The sequence below is a fragment of the Varanus komodoensis genome, unplaced genomic scaffold (genome assembly GCF_004798865.1).
Source record: "Varanus komodoensis strain SLA01 unplaced genomic scaffold, ASM479886v1 scaffold4, whole genome shotgun sequence".
Taxonomy (NCBI): Eukaryota; Metazoa; Chordata; class Lepidosauria; order Squamata; family Varanidae; genus Varanus; species Varanus komodoensis.
Window position 1 is genome coordinate 17224812 of NW_025335941.1, and position 13249 is coordinate 17238060.

The window sequence follows — 13249 nt, forward strand, 5'->3', positions numbered from 1 at the left end:
TAAAAAAGGAAAAAAGAAAAAGAAAAACCTTTTTTAAAGCTGCAGTGCTCTACATACAATGAAATAAAACCTGTTTTTGTGTAACGAAAAAGCATTTTTAATTAGGAGAATTAAATTTAGCCACTGTATCATCAGGGTTATCCACCCTGTTTTATGGATGACTTACAATGTACCTCTTCTGAAGGTCAAACATCTCTTCAATGTTTCTTTTTGTTATGGTTGCATTTTTCATCAAGAGCAAAAATAAAAATTATCACCGTATACAACAACACTGCAAAGACTTGAGACTAAAATATCAAAGCCAAGCAAACTGTGAAGCTTCCTTTCTTCAGGACTGCACAGCAGAGAAGGCTTTGCAAAACCTGAGTTGCTTGATTGGACACAAATGGGTCACAGTACTTTCATTTTTCTGCAAGTGTATTTATTTATTTAAAGCATTTCTAACCCATTCTTTGCCCAAGCCTCAGGACAGCTTACAAAAAAGCCAATCAATGATATAAAACACAATTAAAACATCCAATAAAAGCAATTTTACAAACAATAATAGCAATTCAAAATAAAGGAAGAAAATGAAAGAAAAAGAAAAGGAATATGTGACTGTATACAATATTATTGATTTTGTTAAAATTATTAATTTAGTTATTAAAATGATGGGTAAATAAAAAGGTCTTCACCTGGTGCTGAACAGAATAAAGAGTTGGCACCAAGCAGACCTCTCTGGGGAGCATATTCCACAGTCTGGGTGCCACCGCACAGAAGGCCCTCCTCTGAGTAGATACCCTCTGTACCGCCTTCAAAGAGGCTTCCTGGAGCAAGGCTTCCCCTGCTGATCTTAAGGGGCGTGAGGGCATGTAGGAGAAGGGACATTCCTTCAGGTTACGCAGGATAAATAAGTTAAGTTATCCAAGGAGTAATCAGCAGTTCAACAGTATCTCAGGGGCCATTAGTTCCCTGTCCCGATCTAAAGTAACTAGTCCAAAAACTGCACACAGTTAAATTGTTATGTTTATTTTCAGTATTGCAATTTTCAAAGTTCTGCTGGATCTAAGAAGAGTCAGGTACATTCTTTGCTGTCAAAAGCACATGGCATTCCAGAAAGGCTCAGACTGAGCCCAAAGTGTTAACTACTTGTGTAATCTCAAACTACATGAGGAGCTTGGGGATCTGAACCTTTGAGCTGGGAAAAGTGAGTTCCAGTTTCAGTTCAGTTCAGAACTACCCAACAAGGATTATGTTGTGGTTCTCCTCTAGATAAACTAACTAGCAAGGTGATGCTGCTAAAAATGAAGAGGAGAAAGAGGAGGATGAAATGGAAGAGTATTGTGAATTTATTGTTGTTCTCCTTGTGACATGGAATGTAAGTGAGGTAGCCCCTGTGGTGCAGGATGACTGTTTTGACCTGTAATCTAGATAATTATAATCATGTCTTACTGCAGCCTCTTTGTAACAGTTCATACATACACACTATATCTCTGCTGTAGGTATATGCCAGTTTCAGACCTTTTCCCCAGGAAACTAGGAGAGAAGCACCCTTTGCAATGGCCATTCCCAGGCTATAGAGCTCTCTCTCAGCTCCCTCCACAAGCTGACAAAGATGGTTTATTCAAGGTTTTTGGCCTGCAAGTGGGTCTGTTGGGTTCAGTGCTGTTTTGCTTTTGTTTTTTTACTCAGTCCTTTATACTTCCATTGTTCATAAAAGTGTACAATAAACTTACTGTACTTTATTTGTTATAAATATACTGTTTCAATCAATTTCAATTGTGCTTGTCAGCTGCTTTGAGTACCAGTTTGATAAAGGCAGAGTGCAGATCAAAACAATAGTGACAATAAATAAATTAGATTTTCTGAAGGTGATAGTGATCAATAGCCTACTAATAACATTACGATCCCAGTGTTCCTTAGAGCACCCATGACAAGCCAACTATGTACGTTTGTATTATTTATTTATTTGTTTGTTTATTTAGCACTTTTGTATACTGTCCTATAGGCACATGGCTCTCTAGATGGTTTACATAATAAAAACCAACAACATAAAACATAAATAATGCAATTAAAACCATAAAGTAATGTAACATCATAGCAGGAACACCAAATAATAGTTTAATAACACATTGGGATTATCTTAAATGTCAAATTGAGAATACTAAAATTAAAATATAATTAAAATAAAATTCCAGCTAAAATCATCCACAATTAAAATGCTTCTGCAATAAAAATGATTTGGTCTGGTGCCAGAATATGTATAAGGATGGTGTCTGACAAATATCCCTGAGAAGTTTGTTTGTTCATTCATTCATCATTTAAAAATTTTGTATCCCGCCCTTTACAATGCCCCAGGGTGACGATAACATAGATAAACGAAACACAATAGAAGTTGATTCCAGAAATGGGGTGCCACAACTGAGAAGGCTCTGTATGTGTGTGTTTCCTTTCCTGATTTGTAGCACATCCTAGTTGACTGTTTCATCTATGTAAACCAGACTTTGATTGCCAACCACGTTAGCAGGACACACACAGGCCATGGTTTGCCAGGTCAGATGTCTGTCACAGACCAGGATGAGAGGGAAGTAATCAAATGTGAAGGAAGATGGCAGGGAAAAGAAGTGATAAGAACACCTGGTGCTTATTGCAGGTTTATTCATATACTTTGAAGTCAAATGTTGGTATTATATCTGAACCAAGCCAAAGTTTCCTGTTCTTGTCTAACCAGGAAACTTATCCATGGTCAACGCATAGGATAAGAAGGGAACCCATTGTCACGTAGTGGTTAAGAGTCTTGGGAGATCTAGGTTCCAGTTCCCACTTAGCCATGAACCCTACTGGATGACTTTGGACCAGTCACCGCTTCTCTGCCTAACCCACCTCACAGGGTTGTTGTTGTAAGGATAAAATGGAGAGAACAACTTAGTAAGCCACCTGAACTTCTTGCAAGAGGAAGAAAGGTAGGGTAAAAATGCAGTGTGAAAAAAATAAAACACCTGGAACAGACAGGACACCAACACAACTTTTCCAAGCTGAAGAAAACAAATCAGTTCAAATCCTAACCAAAATATGTGGAAAAATATGGAAAACAAAGCAATGGCCCACAGACTAGAATTGTTCGATATATATTCAAATTTCTAAGGAAGGAGAGAAAAAAGAGCACAGCAACCATAAGACGCGACACAAGTAAAGTGATGCTCAAAGTGCTCCAGCAAAGAATAGTACCCAATGGAGCAAGAAAAGGAAGCAGCACTCGGGAACATATACATTTGCTCCTGGAGCACACCCAAGAATTTCAGGAGAATATCAATCAGTGCTTTACAGACTACAGCAAACCCTTTGACTGGACAGATCATGAGAAGCTACCGCTGGTTCTGAAAGAAATATGTGCCCCTCAGCACTTCACTGATCTGATGCATAATCTGTATCACAGACAAGAAGCTACAGTTAGGAGAGATTATGGAGAAACAGAATGGTTTCCCTTAGGCAAAGGTGTCAGACAAGGATGTATTTTATCTCCTTATTTGTTCAATTTGTTTGCAGAACGTATGTAAGGAAAACTAGATGAGAAACAGAAGAAGCGGTGATAATTGGCAAGGAGACATTATTAATTCAAGATAGGCCAATGATATCATACTGCCAGCAATAGATGGCAATATGCAGGACTACAGCTTAATATTAAGAAAACAAAAATCATGTCCACAGAAGAAATACAGAACTTTGCTGTTAATAATGCTGAAATTGAAACTCAAAGATTTTAGCTAACTTGGCTGAATCATCAATTCAATGGGAGACTGCAGCCAAGAAATTTCAAGAATAATGAGACTTGGAAGGGCAGTAATGAAGCAACTAGAAAAGTTCGTGAAGTTTAAGGACATTTTACTGGAGACCAAGGTCAAGATCATCCATGCTATTGTATTCTCAGGCACAGTGTATGGTTGTGAAAGCTGGACAGTAGAGAAATCTGACAGGAAAAAACCTGAAGTATTTAAAACATGGTTGAAGAGGACAGCTTTGGGGATACCATGGATTGACAGAAAGACAAACAAGTGAATGCTAGATCAAATTAAGCCAGAGCTTTCTCTAGAAGCAAAATTGATAAAAATGACTAAGGCTGTCATATTGTGGGCACATCATGAGAAGGCAATAATGTTTCAATAAAGTTGAAAGCAGAAGACAAAAGAAAGACCAAATATGAGATGTAGTGAATCCTGAAAGGAAGCCATAGCCTTGAACTTGGAAGAGCTGAATTGAGCTGTCATGGAGAGAACATTTTGGAGGGCCGTCATTCCTGTGATTGCCATAGGTCAAAGATAACTTGAAGGCACATAACCCAAAAACATAAGTACTAAGTCTTTCCTCAGTGTCCTGGGGACTCCAGAATTATGGATAAGGGACATGCAAGGATCCCCACTGCCATGTGCTGTGAGATCAGGGTAGGCTTGCAAGAGAGAAGTAGCTAGCAAGATCAATCAAGCCTTATCACAATAGTTTCACTGCATGTGGAACTGCTTGGCTTTGATCACATCCAGCTTCTGGGTCTGTGCTGGAGTCGCATAGATACCTGGTAGCAATAAATACTTTTACCTGAAAGTAAACACCATGAACTAAATGACATTTACTTCTGAATGGACATGCATAGACTGTGTTGTTAAGAACAGTATTACCTTTTTCTTACCGTTAATAGAAGTTGAACTTGAGCAGGTAATTATAGGTCCTTTTATGTGTAAATGTGCAGAAGATTGTACCTTAAACTACTACATCTGAAAGGAACTGAAAAAAGAAATAGCTGAGCAGAGAAAAGAATCTTTACTACCAAGCAAAGGGAAATGATTCTTTCCAGTTGGCCTAGAAAGAAATAAAATCATAAAATAAAATAGGAAGCATTATGATTAGTTTTACTCAAGCAGCACAAGACATTGCCACATTTATTATTTATAAGCACCTAAAATCTATTAAGTGCTAATATACAGCAAACTTCACGCAGATGATGTGGTAGGCAAAAATGCAGACTGGAAATGATTAACATTATGCATGTACACACATTCTCTGGCCATTGGAACTTATGGGCCCTTAAATTTTCCAAATATGACTCTGTTCTGCACAGATTCTAGAATTCTAATATTTGCATAGCTTTTCAAACTGCGGAGATACAATATGTTTGGCTATGAGATGCACCCTATGCAATCAGATTATTTTTTGCTCTTTCAAATCTTGCTGCTCTGGTCCCTCATCTGATCTCATCTTAGGAGCATCAGCCGAAATGATGGTGCAATTCTTTTTCATTTCTTCACATCTGCTTTTCCATTTTTAAAAAGGGAAGGTTCAGTCTGGGTGTTTTCCTTTCATGCTCCAGAGATCAAGTCCAGGGGGACTAATTACATCGCCAGTTCATGAAGCTCCAGATATCTCAATGCCTGTGTACAGGATAGTTCTGCTGGATCAACAAGGATGGGTGCGGGGCAGGTGGTGAAGGAGTTAGAATAAATGTAGTGTTGGCTGGAATGATTTGAAGTTCTCCTGTAGCAAGAAGAAGCTCTTCCTAAGCTTTTGGTTCTGCTTTGGTTGCAAGAGGAAATTACAGACTGCCCAGGCTAGCCTGGGATAATGACAGGAGAACATGCAGTGAGAATTCAAGGGATACAGATTCAGGGAGAAGGAATGGATTGCTTTTCTTCCATTTGCACAAATGGAGCAGCTGCTAACCACAGCAATACCTCCTAGCCTTGGCAACACTAGCTAAGGAAGCATCTGCATTGGAAGACTTATCTGTTGTTTACAGAAATTGGGAATGGGTGACATATATGATTTTCACCTCTTTTACAGACACACACACACACACACACACACACACAGAGAGAGAGAGAGAGAGAGAGAGAGAGAGAGAGAGAGAGAGAGAGAGAGAGATTCAGAAGACCCAGACTGTACTTGCCCCTTCTAAAGTAACCTCAGCCACTTAATCGAAAGATACCAAGAGCGGAAACCTTTGCTTGTTTAGATGGGGAAAAAAATCCTACAACTCCCAGCATTCCCCAGCCAACATGGGGAATGCTGGGAGTTGTAGGATGCTTTCCTACCTAAACACACGTAGGATTGTGCCTAAAGTGCCATAAACATAGCAGCCAGCGTAAACCTGGTGGGGCAGGAAAAGAGTGGAGAGAACAAATAGGTTGCGGCAACGAAAAGCTTCTGCAACCTGGTGCCCTCCAGAAATGCGGCGACTACAACTCCCAGCATAGCCAGCTGGGAGCGGTAGTCCAGCACATCTGGACTGAGAAAGAACAAGCCTGCCTAAGGAACAGTTTGACTTTCAAGGTTTCAGAGGAAATCTTGAGGGGTTCCGTGCGCAAGCGTTTCCTCCCAGTTCCACTGCCCTCTTCTGCTTCCTCTTTCTCACCTCCGCAGCCGCCCTCCCTTCTCTCCTTCTCTCTGCCCCCACTGCGCCGCCCTCCCGCCCCGCTTTCCCTTCCTCCGTCTGATTAAACGCGAAGGACGTGTGGGAGGGGTGGTTTTGAAGCTCTCCCTTTAAGAGGCAGCCTGCAATGACGAATTGTTGAAATTGCCATTGCAGGATGGCATTCCGCTATAAATTCATTGTTCCACCTCCTCGCATCTTCACAGCTCTCTCCCTTCTCCTCTTGTTCACATCGGCGGACTGGGGATAACCACCACCACCACGACCGCAAACATCCCTGGGCTCCCATCAGCGAGGGGACCTGGCGCTTCCATCTGGGACATCCCCTCTCCGGCTCCCTCTGCGATAAGCAGGCTCGCTTTCCGTCCCCCACTCTGCCTCTCTGCCCGCTCCCCGTCCCCATCCCGGGCGAAAGAAAAGGAACAATAACACCCGCACGAAAGAAGTTCGACGCGACCCTCCGGGCGGAGTTGCTCCAAGTGCCGGCTTCTCGCTCAGGTCGGACGAGGCGGCGGCTTCACGGCGGAGAAGCGCAAGTCCTCCAAGTTCACGGATGCCTCCGGGCTGCTGTGAGCGCCGCGTCTCCCTCGCCCGCTTCGGTGCCGCTCCTGCCTCGTCCCGCCACGCCAGCAGGAGCGGCGGCGGCGGCTCTTGCTAACCTTGCGCCCACTCCCACCCACGGCCCGGCCGTCGCTTCTCCGCGACGAGAGCGAGCGGAGAGAAAGAGCCAGCGAGCGGCAGAGCCCACCATGCTGCTGAAGTTTGTTTGCTCGCCGCTGTTGCTGCCGCTCCTGCTGGCTGCAAGCTTGCAAGCCGCCGCCGCCGCCGCCGCCGGAGTTTTCCCAGCAACTTCAGCACCTGCCTATGATAAAGCTTCGCAACTCTCCAAGACGGCGGCGGCCGCTGCTACGGCGGCGGGAGTCGTCCTACCCTCCGCGCAGGAGCACCGAGCCAGCGGCCTCGTGGAGAGCATCGACCGGACCTACTCGGGGGGAGGCAAGGTGGGCTACATCCTCTACGCGGGGGGGCAGCGCTTCCTCCTGGACCTGGAGAAGGACGCGCTGCTGGGGTCCACCGAGCAGCTGCTGCAAGGCAAGGGCCACTGCTTCTACCGGGGTACAGTGGACGGCAGCCCCCAGTCCTTAGCTGTCTTCGACCTTTGCGGAGGCTTGGATGGCTACTTCGCGGTCAAGCACGCCCGCTACACTGTGAAGCCCTTGCTCCGGAGCAAAGCGCGGGAGGAAGGGGAGCCCGCTCGGGAGCGGATCTACGGAGACGAGTCCGCCCGGGTGCTGCACCTCTTCTTCACGGACCATTTCAGCTTCGAGACGCTGCCTTCGCGCCCCAGCTGCGAGACGAGTGGCTCGTCCAGGCCCCCGGCTCTGGATGGAAGGCGATCGGGCCCCCAGGGGCAGCGGGAGACCGAGCCCACAGCCAGGGCGGCGCTTTCCCCCGACGAGTTCTTTCCCCAGGAGGTGGGCGCCAGGAGCAGGAAGCGGCGCTCTGTTTCCCGGGCCAGGCAGGTGGAGCTGCTCCTGGTGGCTGACGAGTCCATGGCCAAGAAGTATGGCAAGGGTCTCCATCACTACCTGCTGACTCTGGCCACCATTGCCTCGCGGCTCTATGGGCATGCCAGCATCGAGAACCACATCCGCCTGGCGGTGGTGAAGGTGGTGGTGCTGGGGGACAAGGAGAAAGGCTTGGAAGTGAACAAGAATGCCGCCACCACGCTCAAGAACTTCTGCAAGTGGCAGCACCAGCACAACCAGCTGGATGATGAGCATGAGGAGCATTACGATGCTGCCATCCTCTTCACCCGTGAGGTAGGTTTGGGAGAAGGCCATGGCTGCGGGGTCTCATCCAGGCCCCGACCATGTGGAGCTCTGTCCTCCACCTTCAGCTTCATTCTTCTGCTTCACAGCAGGTGTGTTGAACTCTCTTTTTCCCCTCCCTCTGTCTCTCTTGGGTCCTCTGCCGGGCTCCACGATTGCATTGTCGCTGTCTTCGTGTTTTTGTTTTAGCCCATCTCTGGTTGCTTAATGCACTCGTATTCTACAGCTGTTCTCCTGCCTTTCAGAAGCATTACTGGAAATACCCATCACCACCATTAGTCTACATGTCACTAGCTATAATATCATCTTACTTCATATTTAGCTGCCAACTGATGATCCCACAATAATTCCAAGCATTTGTTGGGAAGCTGCATAAAAGGGAGGGTGTGGTTGCACACGCGTCCTACTTGTGGGCATCTGGTTGGCCACCATGAGACCAGAATGCTGGATGGGACAGCTTGTTGGTCTGATCCATCCAGGCTCTTTCTATGGTCTTAGCAAAACATTCAGAACAACGGCTTCCACATAAACAGAAGGAAAAAGTTGGACACGTGTCAAGTGTCATTTTCAAATGCAGCATCTGGCTGCACTAGCCACAAGATAGTTCTCACACTGATATGCACCTTGAAGGCAAAATCAGGAGCACTCTATGAAGATGATCCAGGTGTGAAACGGTTAATGTTGTACAATTGAGAGGCTGAGCAGGTGTTGGAAACAATCTTGAACAACAAGCTTCCCCAGAAAGATTCTGAAATCGTTTGTTTCTAAGCATCTGATTCATTGCTTAGAATGAATTGGGTTGTTCAGGATCCATCAAGCAAGCTGAATGGTGCCCTCTGACTATTATCTCTGAGTCATCCCTCACACATGGTAGTGCAGAGATAAAATCCAGTTCCACATGTGCTGCACATGTTTCTCAAGGGGTTCTTCCAGCGTTCGTGTCCTCATACCACCTGAAACTTAATGAATTTCTCAGAAGGCTTTTAGGCAGCAATGGTATGTCCTGCCCTTGGGGAAATCTTACTCTAGGAGAATCCCTTCCTGTAACGTGCAGCATTGCCACACAGAAACTAGAATTTTAAAATTAGCATTTCCTATTTTTGATATTGATGCTGGTGCTGAACAGAGGTATAACATATTTATATAGTTAGATGATCTACTTTGATTTTACTCTAACTTACTGTTTTGTATCATTACTGAGGCTCAGCTGAAATGTATGTTGAAGCAAACAAACCAATTTAATCAATAGGCAGTCATGGATTAATCAGTGAGGATCAGTAACACTGTCTTACACATGGCATTACTGTTGTGTTTTTTCTGGATGCTTTCTGAAGATCGTGACATTCCTATCAGTTGGATGCAAGCATAGTAAGGAACTCTAACCTGTTTGTTTCAAATCTATACTGAGATTCGATCTGGAAGAAAACGTGTGATGTGGACCTTAGGGAGCTCACAACTTCCTTGCTTAGTTGCTGGTGATTTAACATGGCATTTCCAGCATGAAAAGAAAGTGGCAGTAAAACTGGAGAGGCACAACATGTGTGGCTCAAAAGAGGAGAAAGTAAATTCAAACCACATGTAAACACAGATGCAGAAAAGTAGTGCACCGGGTTAGGTAAAGGGTTGGGTTGCAATGCCTCATTCTCCACAGGATGGAAGTTGGTCTCCTAATCCGTTAGAATGCTGAACTGGTAAGTGTTATCCATAAAGCTCTTTGGATAAGTTCCGAATTATAATTTAGAAGGATTGGGCAAGCCAGCTGAGAGGCATGGCTCCAGCGAACTATTTATGCAATGAGACCTTGCAGCACAAATGTCCCCTTCAGTGTCTTCCTCCTTTAATTCAGAAAAACACGTAACTTTCCATTCGAATTCCCTTCCTCTTCTACATCACTAGAGACTGCCAGAAAAAAAGAGGCTTGGGATGGTTTGTGGAATGAGTTACTCCAATGAAGGGGTAAGAAGAAAAACACCTAGCCTGTTTTTTATTACTATAAATACTTGAAATATTATTATGTTCCTGCCGTGCTGCACTTGTGCTGATGTTCTTTCTGGACATGTCAAAAGACATTTGTTTTGAACCATAAACTCACAAGACTGGAAGGATCCTCCACATTCCTAAACTTTAGCCCAGACTTCTGTAAAAACACACAATATCATGCATGCTTAAAGAAAATCTGCTCAAAATGAGAATGCATACCCTGGGCTAATAAAAAGTCTCTCACACACAGTCTTTGTAATCTTTGCATGCCCCTTTTCTTGTATAGATTCAGTGTGCAAAAGGTAAATGGGCCACATGAATTTACTGGGCACCTAGACTACAACTCCTCTGTGTGATAAACTGTAGATTTCCTCGCATGAGTTTAGCTGTACAGGGAAGCATTTACATTTGATTAATGCACACAACTTGTGTGTCATGCATTTATTCAGTCCTAGAAGGGGGGCAAGACGTAGATGCCTGTTAAGAAGGGGATTGAATGGACCACTGTTGCTCCTTCACTAGAGCAAGCCATCTGATGAAGTTGTACAATACTTTAATGTGTGTCCTCTGGGATACTCAACCCCTACTTTACTGATTCTCCTATCAAATCACTTTGAAAGCTTTGGAATAAGATATTAATGTAGGTTGTTCATCAAGTTGGATGTACCTTAAAGCAGCAGCAAGATTGCTACAGCATGAAGGGTAATAGAGATCCACTTAACATCCATTATTATCACACAACATGATAAAGCATGATGAGTTGTGAATTATTTCAGGGTGTCTTGTTGTCTTGTCTGAACCACACAAGAAGTCACTCTGAAACAAGTATGACTCACAATCCACCATGGCCAAGTGTGTTGTGTGAACTCTGTTTGTGTGAATTTCTTTATGCTCCAGAGACCTTTCTTTTGAATATTAAGAAGGACTGCTGGTTTTGCAATCAAGTAAGTTTATCTGAAATATTGGCCCTAACCTATGTTTTTTTGGAACAAAACCAACACAGATTCTGTTCACTTCAGTTCAGCTCACCCATTTTACTAACTTTAAATTTCCTGGAACCATGGCAGAATTGTGGGTCTCAATTAGAAAATAATGGTGTTGGCTTTTCTTTTTTGTTTATCTGGGAAGAAAGAAAGATGCTCAAGAATGAAGAATTCTGTTTAGGTCTTCTGTCTAAAGGCATTAGAAGGTGAATGGATCACTGTTACAGTTGCAGACTGCAAACATGAAAAAGAGTTTAAAGGTAAAAATGTCAGAGAAGAAACATCTCACACAGGGCACAGGTCTTTCTCAAGCTTCCTGGGTTTTTTTTAACCATTTTTTTTGTTTTTTTCAACAGGATGAGAAGTAGCTGTAGTTGACATGGGTATATGACTTTTACAGTTCTGTTTTGAATGTATGAAGTAGGTTGCTTAGCAATTAGACGCTTAGCCATGGCTTCATGTTTTGATGGGCTCCAAATGCTTCTCTGTTAAGTTTTTGTACACCCAGATGCCTTCTCCTAAGCTGCTTGTTTTTCAGTCATGGATCAAGTATATGAGGTACATTTTCCATCCCTGTTTATTGCTCAAAGCCACCTTGAGCTTCAATGGACTAATATTTGCATATCATCTATCAAATGAACACATTATGATATGTGTATGGTCCTTCATGCGTAACAGCCTTCATTAAGTGTGCACATTGCCACAGAATTCATTCTGTTCTTGCCAGCATTTTCTAATGACACTTTCTAGCAAAAGTCCTGTTCTTTAAAAAACTACCAGCTTCAAAAGCAGTGCAGCTGTTGAAACATATATTTACCCCTCTTTCCTTGATTAGGCACTTTTCTCATTGTGCAGTTTTAAATAGTGGTCAGAAAAAGCATAGAACGGGTATAGTGAGCCTAAGAGAGATGCACAGTTCATCAGTGTGTTACTCAGAAGAAATGTTTGTGAGCTCCATAAAATATTTGCTCTCCAGTAACTCTGCTTACAACCTCAGCTTCAGGCTTGCAATGGGATTCCTTTATGCTGGGCAGAAGTTTTGTATGCATTCTCCAGCTATGTGGTACCTTTTATTCTTTGGGACAATGTTGTTCCAACAGACCATGTGTGCCAGAGACATACTGCTTATGAGTGTGTATTGTGATGTTCATGCATTGTCTTCTGTGAAATCTTGCCCACTATAGGAGGCTCATCAAGGGACTCCTGATGGGGCATACTGAGCTGAAGGCCCTTTTCTGTCTAAACTGGCACAGTATTGTGCCCTTAGGCTGCATTCCTAAACAAACTTGATAGGGACGAAGTTCCACTGAAGACAGGGGGACTTACTTCTAAGTAAACATGGATTGATGTTTACTTAGGAGACAGGATCTCCTATCTCCACTGTTAATAGGAGATCCTGTGTACACCATTGAAAATGATCAGCCTTTGGAACATTTGCTTCCTGTATTATTGCTCTTCAATGTTTATTTGGTCCCTTCGCTGCATTGGGTGCTATACAATGTGTAGAAATGACACCATTCCTGGTATCTCAAAATCTTCATTAGTGGGACAACAAGACAAACAAGCCATCAAGGAGCAGGCCAGTCAGAAATTATTCCATAAGCTGGGCATGATATAAGGGTATAGGCAAAGCAAGGATGGGGTATTTCAGAATTTCTTGGCTGGATAGGTAAGATGTGGCCCTAAAGTGAAGGTAGGAAGAGTGTGGCCTTCCAACTAATAAACTGCTCCAGTCAGCAGGCCAGTGGCTAGGAATGGTGGATCCTGAAGTCTAGCAACAGTGAAAAGCCACATCTCCCTCTCTCCTTGACCTAAAGGAAGAACTGAACTGATCTTGATTCTAGAGATAAGGTGAAGCAAGACAGGAGGGGCAGGAGACAAGAACATAAGGGGGGAAATATGCTCATGTTCACTGAGAACCATATAAGTGGATTTATATGCAAGCTGATGGAAAACACAGTGCAAAGCATCTGTAAACACATGAGATAGACTTCAAGTGTTTGATTAATCCTAACATTGCTAGTTCCTGGGTTTTCTGAGTGGCTGTGGAGTGATGA

General features: G+C 43.6%; 1 protein-coding gene across 1 annotated transcript in view; it reads left to right on the forward strand.

Annotated features, from left to right (window-relative positions):
* The first annotated feature begins 6634 nt into the window (after nt 1–6634).
* The window catches only part of ADAMTS5 (ADAM metallopeptidase with thrombospondin type 1 motif 5), a 58709-nt gene continuing 52094 nt past the window's right edge, over nt 6635–13249 (forward strand). The window contains exon 1 of the mRNA XM_044441579.1: nt 6635–8220. Coding sequence (XP_044297514.1) covers nt 7147–8220 — 1074 coding nt within the window. The 5' untranslated portion in view covers nt 6635–7146. The remainder of the gene's footprint in view (nt 8221–13249) is intronic.